At 40.3% G+C, this 25,458-nt stretch overlaps 2 protein-coding genes across 14 annotated transcripts in view; one reads left to right on the top strand and one right to left on the bottom strand.

The window, feature by feature from the left end:
- Positions 1–13,797, top strand: part of CRACD (capping protein inhibiting regulator of actin dynamics) — a 279,136-nt gene extending 265,339 nt beyond the window's left edge. For all 6 annotated transcript variants that reach the window (XM_050791867.1, XM_050791865.1, XM_050791869.1 and 3 more), the window contains 3 exons: positions 6,179–6,369; positions 6,918–7,080; positions 10,820–13,797. In XM_050791867.1, coding sequence (XP_050647824.1) covers positions 6,179–6,369; positions 6,918–7,080; positions 10,820–10,980 — 515 coding nt within the window. In that variant the 3' untranslated portion in view covers positions 10,981–13,797. The remainder of the gene's footprint in view (positions 1–6,178; positions 6,370–6,917; positions 7,081–10,819) is intronic.
- A 1,340-nt stretch (positions 13,798–15,137) lies between these two features.
- The window catches only part of AASDH (aminoadipate-semialdehyde dehydrogenase), a 41,262-nt gene continuing 30,941 nt past the window's right edge, over positions 15,138–25,458 (bottom strand). For 7 of the 8 annotated variants that reach the window (XM_050791872.1, XM_050791873.1, XM_050791875.1 and 4 more), the window contains 4 exons: positions 22,599–22,762; positions 20,390–20,512; positions 19,601–19,732; positions 15,138–15,639 (listed from right to left, as the gene is read on the bottom strand). In XM_050791872.1, the coding sequence (XP_050647829.1) occupies positions 15,250–15,639; positions 19,601–19,732; positions 20,390–20,512; positions 22,599–22,762 (809 nt within the window). In that variant the 3' untranslated portion in view covers positions 15,138–15,249. The remainder of the gene's footprint in view (positions 15,640–19,600; positions 19,733–20,389; positions 20,513–22,598; positions 22,763–25,458) is intronic. The other variant, XM_050791877.1, reaches the window with a different exon arrangement.

Below are 25,458 nucleotides of genomic sequence, written 5' to 3' on the forward strand. Positions count from 1 at the left end.
TGTGTCACTGCTGGAATCAGAAGTGCCCAATGCCAAAAGTAGCCAGTGGAGCTGGTGTTGGCCACACCTTCATTAATTATAGTGGCCGGTGTGGGATTCCGGAAAGACACTCGTGAGCCATAGTAAGGCTCTTTACTTCTCATTCTTTCAAATCTGGGAAATGCTGACTGACTCTGCAGTGTGTCTGCAGTTCACTCTTGATAATGATACTTATTTACACAAGCAATAAAAGGTGCCAACACTTAGATGAATGCCTTTTCGGTTGGCAATAGAAATTGAAATAATAATCCCGGGGACTGAAGATGTCATTAACCATTTTGAGGGGGCCTCACAGTGATGATAAAACTGGTCGAGTGAGTGTCCCCGACCAGTGTCTTCACTGTATCTCTGGGCAGTAGTGGCACCATGATGGCAGGTTAGGGGACTTTAGGTGTCTCCATCAGGCCTATGGATCCTCTCTATAGGATAATTGACTATCCCCATTTTATGTAAAATGCTTTGCAAATGCAGCTTGGGTCCCTCCACCCCCCCCCCACCACCGCCCAGCTCACCACTGCAGAGCCCTCCTACAAAGAAATTCTGGAGCAAGCCTTACCTCTGGCTGACCCTGATGTTTCTTCAGATTCAATGTTTGGGCCAGCAAAGCTGTCAGTTGGATTAGCTTTTGTGCCCCTTCAAAAGAGAACCTTCATCTGATACTTTTTCTTTTCTATTATGCAGAGTGTAGGAGGTAAAATATGGGTCAAAGCCAGAAGTTACTCACATTTCCCAGAGAAATTGTCCCCTGAGGTTTTCTTGGGAGGGATGTTTTCTCCTTTGTTCAAATGTTTAGATTTGGGGCAATTTTTGCAGAGAAATGATTTGTTTCCTGAGGAGTGTTGGTCTGGTTACTTGCCTTTACAGAAGACCCCATATATCCTTATTTTATTATTTATTTATTATTATTAATATCTAGAGACAGGGTCTTGCTATTTTGCCCAGGCTGGTCTCGAACTCCTGGGAATCATGCATCCCTCCTGCCTCAGCCTCCTGGTAAGTGGGACTACAGGTGTGAACCACCACACCCAGCTTGTCCTTTTTGAATGGTTCACTTGCTTGGCCTGGTTTCCTGGACAGACGTGTTGATCAGCAGTTTGTAGACCATTTCTCCCTAATGATTTCTATTTGTCCTGCTGGATTAGGGGCCCAATTTTGGTTTTGCCACTAGCGTTTGTGGCACTGGCTTTCATGGTATCTGCAAAGTCTCTTTCACAGCCTTGTCTGCTATGTCACTTGCCTTTTCCAAAGAAGTCATGCTTCTGCTCACTTCCTTCTCTTAGGGCTGTCCCCTTGACTATTATAATTTTCTCCCCAAATCTCTTACTGTCCCTGTTTTCCTTCCCAGTGGAGCCAGTGAGGACAGATTCTGGGCTGTCGCACTCTGCTATTTGAATTTTTCCTGATTCCATACAGAAATAGCCTGAAAGCAAGAATCAGTCTCCATTCACTGGGGTTTTGTTACGCAGCTTGCTGCTGTAGGCCAGGACTGGCCAAATTTGTTTGACTGAACACCCCATCAGGATAAAAATGTTAGGCAAGGACCTCCAATTTATTGGTTGATTGTATACATGTAGTACCATTGTCAGCTAAAACCCCTGGAGCACCAGCTACATTTACACTTAACAACAGTGGATCTAAATCTGCAATTGCAAATCATGGTGCTATTTTTTATTCTCTTTGGCCAACTTCTAGTTGGATCTGATTTCTTTGGAAATAGCAGGCAAAGAGCTCATCAGCTCTGCTATTTTCTCATACTTGTATTATTAGTAGTATATTTTCTGCGGGACTTTCTTTGTGCCATATCCCATTTGTCCATTGTGGAAGGGATCATTTAGTTAAAAGGAGACATAAACTCGCCAAGCTGCAGAACCTCCCACATGCTACCTTCAAGAACCATTGAGAACAAAAAGTGCCCACCGCATGCAGCCCCACATAGCCTTCCCAGCTTCCCTGGAGATTCTCTAAACATACCATTTGTTATAGATAGCCTTTGAATATATGGGCTATGGGGTCATTGCCAGTCAGGTTACTAAGTATTAAAAAAGCTTGATTTTGGCCAGGCGTGATGGCTCACGCCTATAATCCCAGCACTTTGGGAGTCTGAGGTGGGCAGATTGCTTTAGCCTACCAGGAGTTGAGGACCAGCTTGGCAATGTGGTGAAACCCCGTCTCTACAAAAAATACAAAAATTAGCTGGGCATGACGCACACCTGTGGTCCCAGCTACTTGGGAGGCTGAGGTGGGAGGATTGCTTGAGCCTAGTAGATCGAGGCTGCAGTGAGCTGCGATCTCACCACTGCTCTCCAACCTGGGTGACAGAGTGAGACCCTGTCTCAAAAAAAAAAAACAAACAAACTTGATTTTGTTTTTATCCTTACATTTAAAAACAGAGAAATAGAAATTCTAATCTTTCTTTCTTAACTCCAGTAAATTGCCTTTCACATTTCCTGTGACATACGCAACTTTTTGGAGACCAGTGCTTTATAAAGAGGTCTGCATTCCCAAGGCTGGGGCCAGTAAGGACAAATATGTAGGTTTGTAGGGTGTTGACTCTGAATCTACCTGGTGAGATTAAAACAGCAATGATAATCCCCGTGTGCTTGTACTATAAATGCTTTCAGGCTAGGCATGGTGGCTCACACTATAATCCTACAGTTTGGGAGGCCAAGGCAGGCAGATCACTTGAGGCAAGGAGTTCAAGATCAGCCTGGCCAACACGGTGAAACCCTGTCTCTACTAAAAATACAAAAAATTAGCCAGGTGTGGTGGTGGGCACCTGTAATCCCAGCTACTCGGAGGCTGAGGCAGGAGGATTGCTTGAACCCAGGATGCAGAGGTTGCAGTGAGCAGAGATTGTGCCACTGCACTCCAGCCTGGGTGACAGAGCAAGACTCCATCTCAAAAAAAAAAAAAACCCTTTCATTATACATAGCATCTCATTCTGAAATTCTAACCTACTTATGGTGGATAGAACAGAAAAATAGCTTAGATTCCCTTTCTCCAAGGAATGCCCTTTGGGAGTAGTGACTAGAACCCTGTGATCCTTGCTCATCTCCTCAGAACTTGAAGCGGCAACTCAGGTGGACTATGATATGCCTGTCCACTGAGTTTAGAATGAGAGAGAATGGGTTTATATTGGAGCAAAATACGTTTTTAATTAGGAATGTTGAACTCCTCAGTTAGATTATGCAATTGACTATCTTTCAAAACCTTGACTGTAATAAGAGATTTTACTGTGTTTGGATGATTTCAACACTAGCCATCCTTTGTGCTTCATCATTTACAAAGTTATTACATCATCTCTTTCGGTGCTCACAGCACACAGATAGGTAGGTAATCTTGGCTGCATTTTATAGACATGGACAGCAGTATCTGAAAAGTTGAGTGACTACTTGCCTGCTCCCCATAGTGGTAATGATAACACATGGAGGAGTTCTTTCCTAGGCTAAGTGATATTCCGTTATCACAGCCCCACCATAGTGATGGTCCAGTGTTGAAGCTTCTGAATGTATAGTCTATGGTATGGGTGACTTCGCCATCTTTGGTGCCTCACATGGAGGTGGGAGGCCCTTCCATCAACTTCATAAAATAATAGCAGTAAACCTTCATGATCCCAAAGCAACCTCTACTTTGGTAGCAAAGACCTGTCAGGCACTGGCCTCCCCCTAAGGTGGACTCAGTTATATATAAACTGGATCTGAATTCCACATTGTGGTCTTTCACTGCCATGTCTTATGCTTCTAAGAGAACCTCTTTAATGATCTGGGTCCCTTTTTGTCACTGAATCCCAGTTGAGCTAAGCCTGGTCAGTGGACATTTCTCCTACCAATTTTGCCAAATGCAACATCTTGTCTTTGCTGTCTTTTCATTTTCTTTGGTGTTGGTAGACTTCTGCTGGTCTCTGAGGTTCTGCATAGCGGTTGTGGAGGATAAACAGTTTTATTCTTCTTCTCCCATTTTTGAGAAGTGTCAAGAGAAGCACTTGTGGGACCTGGCATTGGGGTGAAACACTGAGATGAAGGAGACCCCCCAAGGCCCCCTCAGCTTCTGCATCCACATTGCACCTAGCTGTTCCAGTACTGCAACCACCATCTTCCCTCCTCCTCCTACCCAGAGATTTCTTTTTTCAAATTAGTCAATTATAAATTTCATTCCTAATACTTTAAAGGCATTTTGACCCTTGCAGTAAACAATAGTCTAAGTTGTTGGCAGCAAACTGGCTGGTTGTTTTAGTGACCTTCCCAAACAAGTTCAGATTCAATGTTTAGCCAGAATCAGAATTCCCTTTGGTATAATAGCTTTCTGTAGAAATCATTTAGATCTTGGCAACTTGGCTTTTAGAAGTTTTCTGAAGAAGTGTTACAGGGACCTGAAGTAAAAAAAAACAGAAATCATTAAGTTTCACTGTAAAGCAGAATGTTTGAGGTGATGAATTGTTTTTGATTTTCTGGTTAACTAAAGATGAATCAAAAACTCTTTGAATTTCAGTTTTGTTTTAAAATATTTCTAAGAGGTGTCAGTTTTATTTTCTGTGCTAGATCATAACTTAATTGTTATTTGATGATTTAGGGATATTTCAGTGCCCTAGGCTCATTATAAATATGAATTATCTTTGTACAGCATTATAGATCTAAAGAATATAGAAAAATAAGCAGAATCTGCCCCCTGTTCCTTTTTGCTTGAATTTCTAATTTGAATTTATTTTCTCATCATTGCTGTTTCTTTTCATCCTGGAGTACAATATAAAATCCAGTTGACTGAGAGCCTTGGAAGTAAGTTTCTGGACTACCAAAGGGTAAACTTCTATTGGATTTCAAAAACAATACTATAGTGAGCCCCTTTCCTTTGAGATTTCGATTCAACAACTGATTATCTCTGAACATGCATAATTTTTACTTGAAGGAGAAGGAGATTCTTGTCTCTTAGGCGTATAAGAACAGCTCACTTTTGTAGTGACCAGGATTTGCCAGGAACTGTTGTAAATGTTCTGGTTCCCAGGATCTCTTTTAATTTTCATGGCAACCCAATAAGGCATGCGCCATTATCATCTCCACTTTCTAGATTAGAAAACTAAAGCTTAGAGAAGTTAAGTAGTTTTTGTAAGATCATCAAAGATCAAATCCAGGTCTGCTCAATTTCAGAGCCTAGTGCTCAACCTGTCACACCAATCCCCTGTGAGGTATTCACCCCCAGTTACATAGGTGAGACAGTCAACCATAAGAAAAACAGAGACTGAAGTCAGAAGGCCTATGTTCTAGCTTCAGAAGCCTGTGTACTAACTGCTGAGTGACCATGAGCATGGCACTTGGTGGCTGGAGTACTCACATCTATTAAATGAGGGCAGTGGACCAAAATCATGGGCTTCCCACAGTGTTCCTCAGCTGCTCCATTAGGCAGAGTGGTGCCCCTTTTTCATCTTTCCAACTTTGGAGTTCCACGTAGTATGTTCTTTGAGGGGAAAACCATGGTTCCATGGCTAAAAATAAATTTCATTTAAAGCAGTTAATTAGGGCCGGGTGCAATGGCTCACGCTTGTAATCGTAGCACCTTGGGAGGCCAAGGCAGGTGGATCACTTAAGCTCAGGAGTTCAAGACCAGCCTGGCCAACATGGTGAAACCACGTCTCTACTAAAAATACAACAATTTGCCAGGTGTGGTTGCGGGCACCTGTAATCCTAGCTACTCGGGAGGTTGAGGCAGGAGAATTGCCTGAACCCAGGAGGCAGAAGTTGCAGTGTGCCAAGATTGTACCACTGCTACAGCCTAGGTGACAGTTCAAAACTCTGTCTCAAAAAAAAAAAAGGAATGAATCAAAAAAAAGAACAATGAACCAAATACCTATCTGGATCCCCTGGAGGCCTGAGATTTTATGACCCTGGAGATTTATTTTAGTTTTTTCTAACGGAGTAACTTCTTCCATTTCTAGGGAAGACAAATGCCCTTGTTTTTCTGATGATCAAACATGTTACCTTCCCACCCAGTGGAGCCACTCAGGCATCAGCACAGAGTTTGTGCTAGGAAGGGGCCAGCTGAATATGCCATAGGGTTATTAATATGTCACAAGTTTTAGGGGGTGAGGAACTGAGATAAGTCAGCAGTTAAGTTCACTGTAAACCGGCCTTTGTCTTGTTCCCTACAGAGAAGCCAATGCTTCAGAGCAGGCACTCCTTAGATGGCTCCAAACTTACAGAGAAAGTGGAAACTGCCCAGCCGCTTTGGATAACATTAGCACTGCAAAAGCAAAAGGGGTTTCGGGAGCAGCAGGCGACACGGGAGGAGAGGAAGCAAGCCAGAGAGGCCAAACAGGCAGAAAAGCTCTCCAAAGAAAATGTGAGTAGCCTGGGCTTTAGCTGTGATTTTGCCTTCCTCAGCTTAGCTCTCTTTTCAGTCACAAGGATACAAAACAAAAGGCTAGCTGGGCTGGTGGAAAGTACTTAGAGAGGGCTGAGCAGTAAATAAACTGACCACCATTAAACCAGGGAAGCATTTTCAGTGTGAAACTGGATTTGATTTCTTTATACTCTTAGGTTAACCTGATTTGCCATAATCCATGATGTGCTTACAGCAGTGATATACAAGTTACGTGAGAAACAAACTTTTTGCAAGGAAACCAGGAGTCTTATTCCGTGGCCTGATGTTACAGTCAGTTTGGTGGGACTTTTCTGGGAAAGTAACTTTCCCTATTAGGCACACTGGCTCTGAGCTGCTCCCTCACTGGGAGCCGTGGTTGAGCATACATGGCGCATACATGTAATCCAGCCCACCGTTGGAAGCAGAGGTCAGGGGCTGGCAGGCAGAAGCCCAGAAGGCCTGCAGGGTCAGTCTTTCCATGTCTTAGGTTGAAAACATGCTTCCCATGACTGTCTCTGCCCATGCAGGTCAGTGTCAGCCCGCAGCCTGGAAGCAGCAGTGTCAGCAGAGCAGGTTCCGTGCACAAGTCCACTGCTCTGCCAGAAGAGAAGAGGCCCGAGACTGCAGTGTCCAGGCTTGAGCGCAGAGAACAGCTGAAAAAGGCCAACACTCTTCCTACGTCTGTGACAGGTAGAGAGCAGGTCCATTGTTTTGTAACTGTGGTTCCAGCTTTCTCTTTGTAGAGCGTGCTTTATATCCTACAGTGTAATGACTAGCAGAGCACTTCAAGCATTTCAAAGCACAGGCTGTCTGATAACCTCATTCATAAATGTTGACACTGATTAAGCTCTTGATAAAGACCACCAGGAACTCACCCACTATCAGTGGTGTGTTGGTGAATACTTAACAGTTAGCTCTTGAGGGGGTAGAGAGACCTTTGTTTGGAGCATCTTCAATTTCTCTGTGTAAATAGAGAACCCTGGCCAGTTCAAAGCTGTTATACCAATATGATGTCAGCTGGCTCTCTACATTTGTGAACGTTTAGCACGGCAGTATGAGCCATCTCCAGCACCCTGTGCCTATATTCTGACAAAGTTGGGTTTATTAACTTACAGAAGAACCTTCTAAACAAGGGAAGAGACAAAATTATAATAGGACTTGGGGTAAAGGGTGAAGTTTAGGTAAAATTTAAATGGAGTAGCGTTTTAATAAGTCAGATCAAAGCCATGGTGTACATAAAGGAGATAATATGAAGACTGAGCTGAAAAGTGTGTTCAGGCTTCTGTTTCCTTTAAAACTACAAAGTTAAGATAAATGTTTGAAATGTTTGAGGTCATGGATATCCAACTTACCCTGATTGATCATTACACATTATTTACATGTATTAAAATGCCACATGTACCCCCAAAATATATACAAGTATGGTGTGTGTGTGTGTGTGTGTGTGTGTGTGTATATATATATATATACACCAATTTTAAAAATACAGAAAAGAAAGATAAATGTGGGCCAGGTATGGTGGCTCATGCCTGTAATCCCATCACTTTGGGAGGCCAAGGCAGGCAGATTGCTTGAGCCCAGAAGTTGGAGATTAGCCTGGGCAACATGGCAAAACCCTGTCTCTACTAAAAATACAAAAATTAGCCAGGTGTGGTGGTGCATACCTGTAGTCCCACCTACTTGGGAGGCTGAGGTGGGAAGATTGCTTGAGCCCAGGAAGTGGAGGTTGCAGTGAGCCAAGATTGTGCCACTGCACTCCAGCCCGAGCGACAGTGTGTCTCAAAAACAACAAAAACAGAAAAGATAAATGTGTAAAATGTTGTATCTGAAAACTGCTACCCGGAGCTCTGCACCTGGGTTGGAAATGGAAACTGCATCTCTATGTCATGGTGACACTTGGCTCAGATGCTCCAGGCAAAAGTGAAATGGTCTGTTCTCACTGGTGTGATTTCACGCAGCAGGTTTCTGATAGTCTGTGACTTTACAGAGTAAGGTTTCTCAGCACAGTGTCCTTGATGTTAATTAACAACAGCAGTTTTTATATGTTCATGACGTGTAAGAGATGTACACATTTAGAAAATATTCTTTATTTGGTTAAAAGGTAAAATGATGTAATATATCCAACTATCTTCTTATTACCAATCACTTGGAGGATGGATGACTCTGAACAGGCTCCCTCCCAGGGGTTAATAGGGCATCTGTTTTCCCCACTAGGCTCCATTATTCCCCAAAGGGCGTCTAATCTCTAGACCCAGGCTTTTCTATGCCGTGGCTCCCTGAGGCCAGGAGATATTAAGAGGTCTCACTATTAAAGATATATTTACTACTGGTAATGGAAGGAAGCTTTCTATTTGTTTTTTTAGTTTTGTTTGGCATTTTGGGTGGGGGACAGAATCTTGCTCTGTTGCCCATGCTGGAGTATGATGGCGCCATCTTGGCTCACTGCAGCCTCCGCCTCCTGGGTTCAAGCAATTCTTCTGCCTCATCCTCCCAAGTAGCTGGGAGTATAGGCACACGCCACCACACCCAGCTAATTTTTGTATTTTTAGCAGAGACAGGGTTTCACCTTGTTGGCCAGGCTAGTCTCGAACTCTTGACCTCAAGTGATCCGCCCACCTCGGCCTCCCAAAGTGCTGGGATTACAGACATGAGCCACCATGCCTGGCTTAAAGCTTTATATTTGAAAACCACTTTAGATTGCTGTGTAATTTCTTAAGAACCTCATAGGCATTATGTCGTTTGATTTTACTTATAGGAATTAAGGGTTCTACCTGTTAGAACTAGAAAGAGAAAGAGTGAGAAAAAGAGAGAGAATGAGTTTCTTTCAAAATAAAGTGAAAGCCCCAAAGTCAAAGAGATCAAATCTTTCTCTGCCCGATTTCTCAGAAGTACTAAAGGATTAATGCAACTCGGAGTGGCTCTAGCTTAATAAAGCAAGTCTTTATTCTGAAGTATTTTGTCTTCTCAGTCAGTATTTCCTGAGTTCTAGAAACATATGTGTAAGCCATTGCCATAGGCACTAAATATGACTCAAAGATAAAACAAGCACTCTCTCACATTAAGAAGCCTGTACACTCTAATAAAGAAAGTGATACGGTGCAAAGGAACTGTGAGACAAGGATGAAAGTCATGGGAGCTGGCAGGATCTGTGAGACTCAGAGGTAGAGGCACCCAGTGGATGCTTTTGTGGGGACAGTAGCTTTTTTTTTTTTTGAAGCGGAGTGTCACTCTGTCATCCATGCTGGAGCGTGCGGTGGTGTGATCTTGGTTCACTGCAACCTCTGCCTCCAGAGTTCAAGTGATTCTCCTGCCTCAGCCTCCCGAGTTGCTGGGATTACAGGCACCTGCCAACAAGCCTGGCTACTTTTTGTATTTTTAGTAAAGACAGGGTTTCACCATGTTGGCCAGGCTGGTCTCAAACTCCTGACCTCAAGTGATCCTCCTACCTTGACCTCCCAAAGTGCTGGGATTATAGGCGTGAGCCACCATGCCCGGCCAGGAAGGTAGCTTTTAACCTCACCAGCTTAATAGATCCAGTCTGCTGAGTTGATCTTTTTCTTCATGGGATTGACTGGATATCATGCAGGCATAGCTTCTTTATACAGATTAGGCTTCTGGAAATTCTTTGAAATTAAAACTGACTACTGGCCGGGCGCAGTGGCTCAAGCCTGTAATCCCAGCACTTTGGGAGGCCGAGGCGGGCGGATCACGAGGTCAGGAGATCGAGACCATCCTGGCTAACACGGTGAAACCCCGTCTCTACTAAAAATACAAAAAGAAATTAGCCGGGCGTGGTGGCGGGCGCCTGTAGTCCCAGCTACTCCGGAGGCTGAGGCAGGAGAATGGCGTGAACCCGGGAGGCGGAGCTTGCAGTGAGCCGAGATCGCGCCACTGCACTCCAGTCTGGGCGACAGAGCGAGACTCCGTCTCAAAAAAAAAAAAAAAAAAAAAAAAACTGACTACTTTGGTGGTTGTAATTCTGTATGCAAGAATTATAAACACACAGCTTGCTTTCCTTCATTCTCCTCACTGAGGGAGTCCAGGAATTTGCCTGTCTGTGTTTCATTGGGTTTTCTTTTTTCTGTCTCACACTTCTGATAAATCAAAATATGGCTGGGATGGGGGGTGTTGGAGAGATGTTCATCACAGGATACAAAATTTCAGTTAGATAAGAGGAATATGTTCAAGAGACCTAAGAGAGTAGATTTTAAATGCTGTCACCACAAAAATGATAACTGTGAGGTTTTGTATATTTTAATTAGCTAGATTTAGCTATTTTGCAATGTATATATATTTCAAAACAATGTTGTACATGACAGATACATACAGTTTATCATGATAAATACATACAATTTATCTGTTAATTACAAAGAAAATTTATAATGTGGCTCTGAACTTACTTTTCCTTTTCCTTCAAAACAAAACCCAGTGGAGATCTCCGATTCGGCTCCCCCAGCGCCACTAGTGAAAGAAGTCACCAAGAGGTTTTCCACCCCGGATGCTGCCCCCGTGTCAACAGAACCAGCCTGGCTGGCTTTGGCCAAAAGGAAAGCAAAGGCTTGGAGCGACTGTCCACAGATTATTAAGTAAAGAGTGACTCTCACCAATCCCTACTGCCAGTTATTGGCTCCTCTCTTGCCCTTTTTATTTATTTATTTTTTATATGGGGTAAAGAAATCAAGCTAGGGAAAAGAAGCATGTTTTATAGACTGTAAAATAATGTTTAGAAACTGAACTGGTGGTGTTCATTGTAAAGAGTGGATTTGCACAACCCTAGGTCCTGGTGCCTTGAGCTCCTCCTAGTTCTCAAGAGAAAATTCCGTCCACAGGACCACATGAAGCAAAATATCTAAGCTAAGAACTCCTCATGAGAGCCTGCCCATGCCCATTCCATGGCCTTGCACACACACCCACCCACACACCATTCAGAATATGTACTTTTGCCAACCTTTTGTAATGGTTTTTTGATTCTATGCACTAATTTTCTTTGTCCAGAACATTTACTCTACCATATGTGTGGGAATGTTTATCCTTTCTGCAGTAATGGTGAAAGGATCATATCTAGCTAAAAGCGAGAACACCCATTCTCCTGAATGCAGTGAGTAACTGGGAATCACAAGGAACATTCTGGCTCCCAACTGTGCCCATGTTAGTTTTCATGAGTTTTCCCCACTCTGAAGCACATCCATTCACATTTTTACCACACTGTGGATTCATAGTGTGAGGCCCCGTTATTCCAATACCCTCCTTAAGGACATGTGAAGCATTTGGCCCAGCTGGCTCCCAGGGAACATTTTAATTTAATGTAGTGAAGAAAGGCAATTCTAGATCAGAGCTACAAGTTTGCTTTCTGTCTCGAGAATCTCCATCTAGGGCAGTGGTTGTTACGATGTGTAGGTTCCCACCCAGGCCTACTCAATCAGAGCCTGTGCGGACTGGGCCAGGAATATGTATTCTGGCAAAAACTCTTCAGATCAATTCTGATAGATCCCAAAGGTTAAGAACTTTGAGACAAACACTGATCCTAATGTAATCTAGTTTTTCAGACTTTGAAAGGGAGGCTCACTCACTCAAAAAGCAACAGTGAGACAGGAAAAATAATAAAACAACCCCCCAAGCCAGCCATTTATTACAAGAAACAACAGGTTATTGACATTACATGTTTGAAAATTCCCTTTGGTCTTTAGGGAAAATTAACAGGAAGCCAAGATTTGGAGCCTTTGTAATAAGGACTTCCTGCAGAAAGTCTTTTCTTTACTATAATTGAGTAATTCATATTTAGAGTCAAATGTCCAGTAGCATTTCTAATTTTGAGCATTCACCTTGCTACCTTTAAAAAACATCTGAGTTTTAAGTGGCCTTTTTATTATCATACACATGTGCATACAAAGAAGGGACGTGGCAGTTTAAAAGCCACATATATTCACTTTTATTTCCCTAAATTTACTTTACGTGAAACGTAGACATACCAGCAAAGTCACATATTGCTGGTGCTAACCTTATATTTCATAGTGTTGGCATATTCCCCTTTTCTTAGATTCTTATTCCAAAATATAGGTACACAGGTACACATCCTTTGCTCTGTGCAGAGGGAATTACATCCTTTTTCCTCTCCTACAAAAACGTGCTTTATTAAGTATCCATCATTACTTTCCTTTATGCTCGCTCAATATGCAATGTGCTGTTATTCTACCATGTACCTTAAATAAAGGATGATGGCAAAGTTATTTACCACGTAGAAACCATTTTCTTTCTAGAAACAATGGCTCAGCCTCACTGTAGCAGCTGGCATGTGTGGTCAAGTGGATAGTTGTACTCTTGCAAGTTGGATTTAATATTATATATACTGGACCTTCAGACTGTTAAAAATCAATGTAACTTTTTTTTATTGCTGTGGCAAGCAATTAGTATTTCACTGCACGTCTTCCATACTAATGTTCATGTCTAAATCTTGTATGTAGGCATTTGTTAGTTCCAATGATTTCCTCACTAATATAACACTTTTCAATGGAAATGTTTCCACCTACAGCCCTGGAATGATAATGCTACAGTAATTCTTCTGAATTGACTTTTTCTTTCATCCTGTCAGCTTTGGACAATATCCCAATTATGGCAAGGAACAGGTGGGGAAATAAGATCAGTTACAAAAAATGGTAGATGTGTCAACTTTGTATTGGCTGGGATATCACTGTGTCCAAACAAAGTAGGCGAAATACCTCAGTTAAAATTTTTCCATCAAAGTCTTTAAAAGAAGAGTATACTGAAGAAAGGGCAGTCACAGTACTTACTTCTAACAGCTTCTAAAGGGTACATGTTTAACATTTCATTTCAAAATCACCCCGAATTTGCACTAAATACCAATGAAGTGTTATTTTGCTTTAGTTGTGTTGCAGTCTTCAGAGCAACAAACTATGGGGAAATTCTGTAAAAACATATAAAAAGTTCAAGACTTTTTTTTAAATGAATGATTACTATGTTAAATGCAAGCTTTTTTTTTTTTTTTTTTTTTTTTTTTAAACAAACATACACTTCTCCTGGCAAGGTTATAGATAATTAACCTCTGTTCATAGACTTATATATAAAACTAGAGGGTTTTTTGTTTACTTTTTAAATTTTTCAAGTGCAATTGTTTCTTACACAAACATTATTACTATTATCATTTAGTCAGTTATCTGCAAATGTATAGTATGTATTGTCTCTTCTTGTGACATTTAGTTTAATTGCTTATTTTAAAGCAGAAACATTAGTTACAAGTGTCTTAATATTTTTACCAACAGTAAAGTTAGAGACAATGAAAATACCTTAGTGTGATTTTAATATAATTTGGATATTTGGTTGTATAAAGTTTTAATGTAAAATGTCCATTATTGAAGGGAAAAGATCTTTCAATAAAAAATACCCACGAGACCTTTGGCACTGATGGAATTTGATTTCGATGACTGTCTACAAAACAATCTCATTATATTTGCATAGCTTTTGTTTAACAAGAACAACTTCAAGGTGTTGTATTATATTTTTTACTAGGTATTTTTAGAGAAAAATAATGAACAGGGGCAAATAAAATGTTTGTCTCAATCCTAAATTGGAATTGAATGGTCTGGGTCTCAGACAAAAGGATTGTGCAGCCTCCTCACAGCATGGGCTACTCAGCAGAAGCAGCAGCTGAGAGCACGTGAGAATTTGCAGCTTATGGCCACACATCAGATATACTGACTTACAGGGCCAGACCCTGGTGAAATGAAAAGTGAGTTAGGCATGTGAGCACTTGCCTTGGCTGCCAGAAAACTTAGTAATCAAGAGAAATACTATTTTAATGCAGTATTTTTAAAAAATCAAAATTAATGCAAAAAAAAAAAAAAAAAACCAAACCCATTCCATGATGAGCAAAAGATCAAAATTTTAAGGAAAGGGCATTGCTAGGAACAATGAACGCCTGAAACCACGTATAAACATGAAATTGCACTGTGTGTGGGGCAGGGTGTGTGTGTATATTTTAGTCTACATTAGTATTTCATTAAAAATGACTAAGGAACGTAATTCGATAACTAAATCCTGCCTTTGAAAACCTTTTGACATGAATGGCAAATTCATGTAATAAAGACCGTTTTTAATCCACCAAGTATATTCTGATCCTCCCCCGGCCCCCGCCGGGATCTTTTTTAAAGAAAAAAACATAAAATTAGCCTAATGTATTAGGGTTCTCCATAGAAACCTAGCGATTAGGAGAGATGTATTATGAAAACTGGCTTAAGTGATTATGGAGGCTGAGAAGTGCCACCATCTGCCATTTGCACACTGGAGACCCAGGAGAGTGGTCCAAGGGTTCAGAACCAGGAGCTTTGATGTCCAAAGGAAGGAGCAGATCGATACATCTCAGCAAGAACAGAGCATTTGCCCCTCCTCTACCTTTTCGTTCCATTCAGGCCCTCATCAGCTTGAACGATGCCACCCACATTGGCACACTGGTGAGGGAGGACCTTCTTTACTCAGTCTGCTGATTCAAATTCAAATGCTAATCTTTTCCAGAAACAGCCTCACAGACATACCCAGAAATAATGTTTTACCAGCTATCCGAGCATCCCTTAGCCAGTCAAGCTGACATATAAAGTTAACCATCACACCTAATTAAACAAAAGTGCTACTAACTATATTGATGTGTTTTGTTCTCTCTTTGTAAAAGCTTCTGTTGTTCCTATGGGAAGTAAAATATAGTTGTTCTCCAACCAGGTGTAGTAGACAAGTGTCCGTTTCTTAGCCAAAATATAATCTTTAATTTAAATAAGACTATCCAAATGCTCTATAATGGTAAAATATTTTCAAACATCTCACATTTGTTATATAAGTAAGGACTGTATTTGCTTATTTTTTATTGCCACCTAATAAATCCAGACAATAAACATAATTATCTCTACACCCAATAATGAGCATTGATTCCAGGACCACAGGAGAAGAGAAGACTTCTCCAGGAAGTTCATAAACACTTTGCAGTTGTCCACTCTGAGATTCCAAGATCCACAGTTTCCCATCAGTAGATGCTGCTGCCAGCAACATTTCATTGCTGCCGTTGCAGTTATGGAAAGCAAACGGTGTTGCATAGACCCTTGAAGTAGTTTCAAATTTCCACTGCAGGTGACCTTTCATGTTACAACAGTAGACAAAGCAATCATGGGAACCAAAAAATATTTTTTGCTCTGATGATGAGGTACACGGGGATGAAAAGATTGGTCCACTGGTACAGAACTGCCAAACCTATAACAAGTAATAAAAATAAATATAATTCATTCATCTAATTGCTCCAATTCTCCCTTAAAGCTCTATGAGGTTCTTAATGCAAATCTAAGAGATATAGGCTATTTGAATGGTAACTATACACAGACAAAATGGCTTTTTCTGAAAAGTAGCACTCTCACACTAGATCTCTGTCCCAGTGGTAAAATCTAAAATCTAAAACAAAATATACTGAATGTTGTTACCATGTGATTCATTGCCGTGCATAATAAGTAAAATTAATTTTGAGCTCCAAGAGTTAGTATTATTCAGAGACACTGAGTTCAAAGGTAAAACTACATTGAGTTTTCAATATATCTTTTTTTTTTTTTTTTTTTTTTTTTTTTGAGATGGAGTCTTGCTCCGTTGCCCAGGCTAGAGTGCAGTGGCACGATCTCGGCTCACTGCAACCTCTGCCTACCGGGTTCAAGTGATTCTCCCGCCTCAGCCTCCCGAGTAGCTAGGACTACCAGCGCGTGCCACCATACCCAGCTAATATTTTGTATTTTTAGCAGAGTTGAGGTTTCACCATGTTAGCCAGGATGGTCTCGATCTCCTGACCTCGTGATCCGCCTACCTCAGCCTCCCAAAGTGTAGGGATTACAGGCATGAGCCACCACACCCAGCCTTAAATGTTTCTTATTTAAAACTGGGTCAGGCGAGGTGTTTCATGCCTGTAATCCCAGCATTTTGGGAGGCCAAGGCAGGTGGATCACCTGCAGTCAGGAGTTCAAGACCAGCCCGGCCAACATGGTGAAACCCCGTCTCTATTAAAAATACAATAATTAGCCAGGTGTGGTGGCAGGCACCTATAGTCCCAGCTACTGGGAGGGTGAGGTGGGAGAACCACTTGAACCTGGGAGGCGGAGGTTGCAGTGAGCCAAGATCATGCTACTGCACTCCACCCTGGGCGATACAGTGAGACATTGTCTCCAAAAAAAAAAAAAGTGTGAGACCAGTTTTCAATGTATCTTATTACAAACTATATATTCTTTTTTCCAAATGTAGGAAAAAATTGCGCTGAAAGGAAGAGTTTATGGGCAATGATAAAAAGTTATAAGTTGTGGCCGGGCACGGTGGCTCACACCTGTAATCCCAACACTTTGAGAGGCCAAGGTGGGTGGATCATCTGAGGTCAGGAGTTTGAGACCAGCCTGGCTGGCCAACATGGTGAAACCTCGTCTCTACTAAAAATACAAAAATTAGCTAGGCGTGGTGGTATACACCTGTAATCCTAGCTACACAGGAGGCTGAGGCAGGAGAATGGCCTCTAAATGGCAGAGGTTTCAGTGAGCCAAAATCGTGCCAGTGCACTCTAGCCTGGGCAATAGAGCGAGACTCCATCTCAAAAAATAAAATAAAATAAAAATAAAATTCATACGAAACCAAAAAAGACCCAGAATAGCCAAAGCAATATTGGGTAAAAAGAACAAAGCTGGAGGCATCACAGTGATTGACTTCAAAATAAGGCTAAATTAGCCAAAATGGCACTGTATTGGTATAAAAAATAGATAGCTCAATGTAATAGAATAGAGAACCTAGAAATAAATCCAAGTAGTTACAGCCAACTGAGATTTGAGAAAGGTGTCAAAAATACGCAATGGGGAATGGCCACCCTCTTCAATAAATGGTGCTGGGAAAATTGGATCTCTACATGCAGAAGAATAAACCAGACTCCTCGCTCTCACTGTATATACAAATAAACTCGAGATGGATTAAAGACTTAAATATAAGACCCAAAACTAGTTAAAACTCCTAGAAGAAAACATAAAGGAATCACTTCAGGACACTGGTCTAAGCAAAGCTTTCATGGCTAAGGCCTAAAACAAAAACAAAAATAGTTAAGTGGGACTATATTAAGCTAAAAAGCTTCTGCACAGTACAGGAAACAACAGAGTGAAGAGACAGCCTGTTGAATGGGAGAAAATATTTGCAAACTATTCATCCAACAAGGGACTAATATCTAGAATATGAGGAACTCGACACAACAGTAAACAAACAAGTCCTATTAAAAAGTGGGCAAGGGAGATGAACAGACATATCTCAAAAGAAAACATACAAATGGCTAACAGGTATATGAAAAAAACACTCAACATCACTAATGATCAGGGAAATGCAAATCAAAACCACAATGAGGTATCATCTTACCCAGTTAAAATGGCTGTTACAAAAAGAACATAACAAATGCTGGCAAGGATGTGGAGAAAAAGGAACTTACACTGCTAGTGGGTATGTAAATTAGTGTAGTCATCATGGAAAACAGTATGGAGATTTCTCAAAAAACTAAGGAGAGAACTATCATATCCAACAGTCCTACTACTATTTACCCAAAGACAAGAAATCAGTATATCAAAGAGACAACCTGCACTCCCATCTCCCATGTTTACTGCAGCACTATTCACAAGAGCAAAGATATGGAATAAACTTAAGTGTCCACCAATGGATGAGTGGATAAAGAAAATGTATACATAGATGAAGTGAAATACTATTAGGCCATAAAAAACAAGGAAATCATGTCATTTGCAGCAACATGGATGGAACTGGAGACTTTTATCTTTTTTTTTTTTTTTCTTTTTTTGAGACAGAGTCTTGCTCTGTCGCTAGGCTGGAGTGCAGTGGCGCGATCTTGGCTCACTGCAACCTCTACCTCCCGGGTTCAAGCGATTCCCCTGCCTCAGTCTCCCAAGTAGCTGGGACTACAGGCGCACGCCACCATGCCCAGCTAATTTTTTTTTGTTTGTTTGTATTTTAGTAGAGACAGGGTTTCACCATGTTGGCCAGGATGGTCTCGATCTCCTGACTTCGTGATCCTCCTGCCTCGGCCTCCCATAGTGCTGGGATTACAGGCGTGAGCCACCATGCCTGGCTATTGAAGATTTTTATCTTAAGTGAAATTAAGCCAGGCCCAGAAAGACAAATATTGCATGTTCTCACTCATATGTGAGAGCTAAAAAAGTTGATCTCATGGAGGAAGAAAATGGAATATTAGAAGTTGGGGACCGGGCATGGTAGCTCATGCCTGTAATCTCAGTACTTTGGGAGGTTGAGGCAGGTGGATCACTTGAGGTCAGGAGTTCGAGACCAGACTGGGCAACATGGTGAAACCCCATCTCTACTAAAAATACAAAAATTAGTCAGGCATGGCAGCATGCACCTGTAGTCCCAGCTACTTGGGAGGCTGAGGCAGGAGAATTGCTTGAACCCAGGCCAGCCTGGTGACAGAGCAAGATTCTGTCTCAAAAAAAGAAGAAGTTGCGGTGGGTTGGCTAATAAAAAAATAAAAACAGATTAATGAGTAAAAACATATAGTAAGAAAAAATAAGTTCCGATGTTCAATAGCAGAGTAGGATGACTATAGCCAACAACAATATGTTGTATATTTCAGAATAACTAAAAGAGAAGATGTGAAATGATCCCGACACATAGAAATGATAAGTACTCAAGGTGATGGACACCACAAACACACTGACTTAATCATTATACAGTCTATGCATGTAACAAAATACCCCATAAATAGGTACAAATGTCTGTATCAATTAAAAGAAACCAGGGGTTTTATTTAAACTTTCATAATCTCAGTAGAAGTTATAATAAAACAGGCTAAAAACTGGTAATATTTTTAAAAATTGGGGGAGAGAGATGACAAAAGAAGTGTAACAATGTTTGGGTAGAAATCTTTTAAATCTACTATGTCTTCTTTAAAAAATTAAGAAATCCATGGCTTCACAATTAAAATAGAACTACTTCTCAACATCTTAACACCATGAGTTGAATAATGTTTAAAATGTTACTTCAGTTGTCACCATCTGCTTTGCCTTTGAGAAAAATAAATTTTAAAAAATACATAAATAGAACTATAGATATATAAAATTTCTTGTCCATTTTTTATAAATTTATATAGATATATAAAATTTTATATATAAAAAATTTCTAGTTCTATTACCTGTTCTCCAAAGTGAGTAAAGCAGAGCAAATTCCCATCTACGCAGCCAATACAAACATACTGTGAGCAACATCGTGGGGAAGAGAAGAGTGGTTTTCCACAGGAATGTTTCCAAATAATGTTCCCAGTAGCCTGTCACAGGAAAAAGCAATTCACAGCATTTTACATCATCCTACTAATCAGTTACCCTTTAAAAAACAAACTCATAATCTCCTAGGGGTAGAACTAAAATAGCAGAAAACGCTATAGGGGTAAGCAGACATAAATGAAGCTGGTATACATATATTAAATCAATCAGTGCTATTTATGAGAACTAGGAAAAAGGCTTGCAATAAAACCAGCAAAGAAAAACACTAGCACCTAAGAGCTATCCCTATGATGGACATAAAGTTCTTAATATGATGAAAAAAATTCTGTCAATTTTGAACCCAGGAGGCGGAGGTTGCAGTGAGCCGAGATCGCACCACTGCACTCCAGCCTGGGCAACAGAGCAAGACTCTGTCAAAAAAAAAAAAAAAAAATATATATATATATATATACACACACACACACACACACACACACATATATATATATACACACACACACATATATATACACACACATACAGGAATTTAAATTTTCTTATCTTTCTAGATCTCGTATCAATCATTTTTAATGAATTCTAGTTTGGTGTATGTGGACTACTATAACTGAAAACTACTCAAACTTTCAGAGCTCAAAGCAAAAATTTCAAAAATTTAAAGAAAAGATAGGTAATAAAATCAATATGTATTATTTTATGCCTACAGGATTTACAGCCAGTAAAAGTCCTCCCAATGTAGCAAAATACAAATGATGTGGAATCGGGTTCAAACATGGAGAGGAAAAGACAGTTCCTCCACATTTTGACTTCCAAACACACTTCTTTCTCTGCAAATAAGAAAACAAATTGATTTGTTTTTGCTGATGGTTAACAAATCCATATATCCTACCCTTCATGATATTATGTCTGTTTAGTTAACATACGTTTTTATCTTTAGTATAAAATACATGCCTATTGTGGAGAATCAGATTAATATAAAGACAAAGGACACCACCCAGAGACAACCAGTGTTAACAGTTTAGCATTTTCTCATTTCTTTTTGGGGTATGGGTGTATGTGTGTATGTCTGTGCGCACACATCTGAGAATGTGTGTATATACACACACATGATTTAATATAGTTGAGATCATTCTGAATATACAACTTGGCATCATGTTTTGCTCACTGATTTTGTAATATTGTTTAAATATAATTTTAATGCATAATATCCCATATGAACATAAATAATTTCTCTACCTTATCATTGAATGTTTTTTGGAATTTCTAGGTAGTATAAACAACTTAGAAATAGGCATCTTAATGCGTATATTTGACTATGTTTCTGATTATTTTGCCAGGATTTCTAAAAAAATAATTTTTTTTTTTGAGACGGAGTCTTGCGCTGTCGCCCAGGCTGGAGTGCAGTGGCCGGATCTCAGCTCACTGCAAGCTCCGCCTCCCGGGTTCACGCCATTCTCCGGCCTCAGCCTCCCGAGTAGCTGGGACTACAGGCGCTGCCACCTCGCCCGGCTATTTTTTGTATTTCTTAGTAGAGACGGGGTTTCACCGTGTTAGCCAGGATGGTCTCGATCTCCTGACCTCGTGATCCGCCCATCTCGGCCTCCCAAAGTGCTGGGATTACAGGCTTGAGCCACCGCGCCCGGCCTAAAAAAATAATTTTATTGGACCAAGGATATGATATTGTTACCTATGGTCAAATCAAATCATTTTCATTAGAGGCCTCACTAGTTACAACCTCTTACCACTCTCATCAGCATTTAATGTTATAACGAATATGTTTCCTAATCTAACACCATTTGTTTCTCTATCTCAGACTTTTTAATTTTCATTCCTTTGATTATTAAATTTATGAACTATTTATATACATTTACTAATCATCTCTTCTTTGGGGTCCTGTGTATTTATGTCCCTTGTTTATTTTTCTATCTATCTGGATCTTTATATTTTATTAATTTGTATTTGATCTTCATTTTCATTAATATTAATAAACATAAATGAATTTCCACCTTTTTCACATTTATTTCAAAAATTTTCCCAGCTTAATTTCATAATTCTTTTTTTTGTTTGTTTGTTTTTGTTTTTGAGGCGGAGTCTCGCTCTGTCGCCCAGGCTGGAGTGCAGTGGCGCGATCTCGGCTCACTGCAAGCTCCGCCTCCCGGGTTCCCGCCATTCTCCTGCCTCAGCCTCCCGAGTAGCTGGGACTACAGGCGCCGCCACCACACCCGGCTAATTTTTTTGTATTTTTAGTGGAGACGGGGTTTCATTGTGTTAGCCAGGATGGTCTCGATCTCCTGACCTCGTGATCCGCCCGTCTCGGCCTCCCAAAGTGCTGGGATTACAGGCTTGAGCCACCGCGCCCGGCCTTAATTTCATAATTCTTATATAACATTTTAATTTTTATGTAATCAGGTCTTAAAATATCTTATTGATATCTTCCTTTGTCATTTTTTTCTACTGTCAAGATGATAATCCTAAATTCTTTACATTCCAAAACTCTGAGTAGCACACTTATTTGTGGTAAATTTGGTAATGAAGTTAAAAAGGTCTTAAGATATTAAGACTTAATTAATGCTTTATTCTTCCCAGACCACAGTGATAAGCTTGGGAAATAGTTAATATCTGTTCCAAGGCTCAACTGCACCTGACAGTTACTTCTTCTAAGTATTAGAAATTTAATGCTTCTATGCTTATGATATTAGACTAATGAGGTGAATTTTTTTTTTTTTTTTTTTTTTTTTTTTTTTTTGAGATACAGTCTCACTCTGTCACCCAGGCTGGAATACATTGTCACAATCTTGGCTCACTGCAACCTCCACCTCCCAGGTTCACGCAATCCTCCCACCTCAGCCTCTGGAATAGCTACCATTACAGGCATGTGCCACCATGCCCAGCTAATTTGAGGTGAATTCTTACATAAATATCTAAAGCATATGCATGCTGGTCATGAGATCCAATGTAAATGAGTCCTGTGGTTGGATCCATGGTTGCTGAGCTTTTGACAGCATCTCCAGTAGTAAACATCCAGTATTTTTCTCCACTATTACTTTTCAGAACATAAACTAATCCATTATAACAGCCTGCCAAGAAACAAAGCACAAAAGATTTGATATAGATATATTACTGGAAAATAATTCTTTAGCCTATATCATGGTATTTATATTCAGTCCTCCTCTTATACATAGGCTCTATGATCAGCTCATCTGGCTTACATTTTAGCAATGTAAAGCAGAAACTGAATTAGTAATCACTTGCATAAAATATCTATTTAGTAGATATATCTTATCTTTTAAAAGTTTCACTAATTTTTTTACATACTTATTTTTAAAAAGTGCTTCACTACTGAAAAAATAATAAAGCACACTGTGGTGGAGAGAGATTTTTGACGCATCTAGATTCAGATTTCATCTCAACTAAGATTGGGCATTTAAATCACCCAGTGTTGCTAAGCCCCAAATTATTCATCTGCAGAATGTGGAGTCATCTACTTCCAGGGTTATTGTGACAATTCAGATAATGTGAATAAATGCCCAGTGCATAGAAAGTGTTTAAGAAGTGCTAACGTTAACAGTCAATGTTCATTGAGCATTTACTATGTGTCAAGTGCTATTCTAAGTATGTTACATCTATTAATTCATTTAATCTTCACAGTGAAGTAAGTACTATTATAACCACATTTTATAGATGACAAAATTGAAGCACAGAGAGACTAAATTACTGGGGAAAAATTACACAGCTCATATGTGGCAGAACCAAGATTTGAATCTAAGAAGTCAAGCTCTAGAGCCTATGTTCTTAACAACTAAACTACTTTTCCCAAATTGCTGCTATGGATGAGAAGACAGGGCAGGAGTCCTTGACCTTGGTGTAGTCAAAATAACCTAGCCGGAAGTAGAGATTGTTCAAATCTACAAAGTGAAGGTCACTGAAATTCCCTGGAGATCATGAAAATCAGGAGAAGTAGAATTTGGGGACAGCTATTTAGGGCAATTTCATTGACGCCCACTCTTTAGATGGCTCTGCCTATGGCCACTGCCACTCATTTGAGACCCAATTCCCAATGTACTTTTTATGCTTTTTTTCCCCCTGGCAGTTATTAGTTAGTAGCAAGAGAGTAGTGACCAGCTCAGAGATGACAAAGAGAAATGTCCTACATAGTAGAGCACCCCAGAACTCACCTGGGTAAAGATTTCTATCAATTCAGTTTAATTCCAAAAGACAATAGAGAATAAAATTTTTTGAACTTGGGTTAGGCAAAGATCGCTAAGATGACACTGAAAGCATGACCCATTAAAAAAATTAAAGTGGACTTCATCAAAACAAAGGACTCCTCTTCAAAAGACACTATGTCACTATGCTAGGAGAATAAAACACAAGCCCCAGACTGAGAGAAAACATGCAAAACATATATCTGATAAATTATTTGTATTCAGAATACATAAAACAATTCTTAAAACTCAATTTAAAAAACTTAAAAATGGGAAAAAGATTTCAATAGACACTTCATAAAAGATATACAGATAGCAAAAGAACTTATGAAAAGGTGCTCACCAGACATGGTGGCTCATGTCTGTAATCCCAGCACTTTGGGAGGCTGAGGTGGGCAGATCACTTGAGCCCAGGAGGTTGAAACCAGCCTGGGCAACCTGCAGAAGCTCTGTCTCTACAAAAGTTACAAACATTAACCAGGTGTGGTGGTGCATGTCTGTAGTCCCAGCTACTCCAGAGGCTGAGGTGGGAGGATCACCTGAGCCCAGGAGTTCGAGGGTGTAGTGAGCCATGATCACGCCACTGTACTCCAGCCTGGGTGACAGAGCAAGACCCTGTCTCAAAAAAAGGAAAAAAAAAAGATGTTCAACATCACTAGTCACTAGGGAAAGGCAAATTAAAACCACAATAAAATACCACTCATGATTATTTCAATGGCTATAACAAAAAAAAATTAAAGCTGACAATACCAAGTACTAGCAAGAATGTGATGCAACTGGACCTTCACACATCGATGGTGCAAATGCAAAACAGTTTAGTCACTTTGGGAAACAATTCAGCAGTTTCTTATCATTAAGCTGTATTACTAAAAGTGTCCTGTAGTATAATTTTCAAAATGCTGTTGTTTAAAGGGGAAGAAGGAAGAATCAAATTCAGATTCAAGTAGATTGCTGCTAGGATAGCACAAGTAGGGAAAGTTATTCCTAAGCCTTTAGTCTGAAAAGTTTTGATGAAGATTCCATGAGCATATAAAATGAAACCTAACATATCTGGGAGAGTAAAAAGAGAGTTGTAGTCAGGCGGAGATATTATACCCAGGACCCCATATTCCTAATAAAGTAAAAGTCACCTATACCTTAATGAAACTGAGCAGCAGGTAGTAGCTAACACTTAACGAGCACTTTTGAAAAAATGCTCGCCAGACATGGTGGCTCACGCCTGTAGGGAGGCTTAGGTAGGTGGATTGCTTGAGCCCAGGAGTTTGAGATCAGCCTGGGCAACCTGCAGAAACTCTAACTACAAAAATTTCAAACATTAGCCAGGTGTGGTGGCACATCCCTAGCAAGGCACCAATGGATTCATAAACAATTATCTCATTTAATCCTCCCAAAAGCTTGATAAAGATTCTGGTGGTTTTAAAATATGTCCAGGAGGCCGGGCGAAGTGGCTCACACCTGTAATTCCAGAACTTTGGGATGCCAAGGCAGGTGGATCACAAGGTTAGGAGTTTAATACCAGCCTGACGAACATGGTGAAACCCCATCTCTACTAAAAATACAAAAATTAG

This window comes from Macaca thibetana, chromosome 5, assembly GCF_024542745.1.
Source record: "Macaca thibetana thibetana isolate TM-01 chromosome 5, ASM2454274v1, whole genome shotgun sequence".
In the NCBI taxonomy this organism is placed as follows: Eukaryota; Metazoa; Chordata; class Mammalia; order Primates; family Cercopithecidae; genus Macaca; species Macaca thibetana.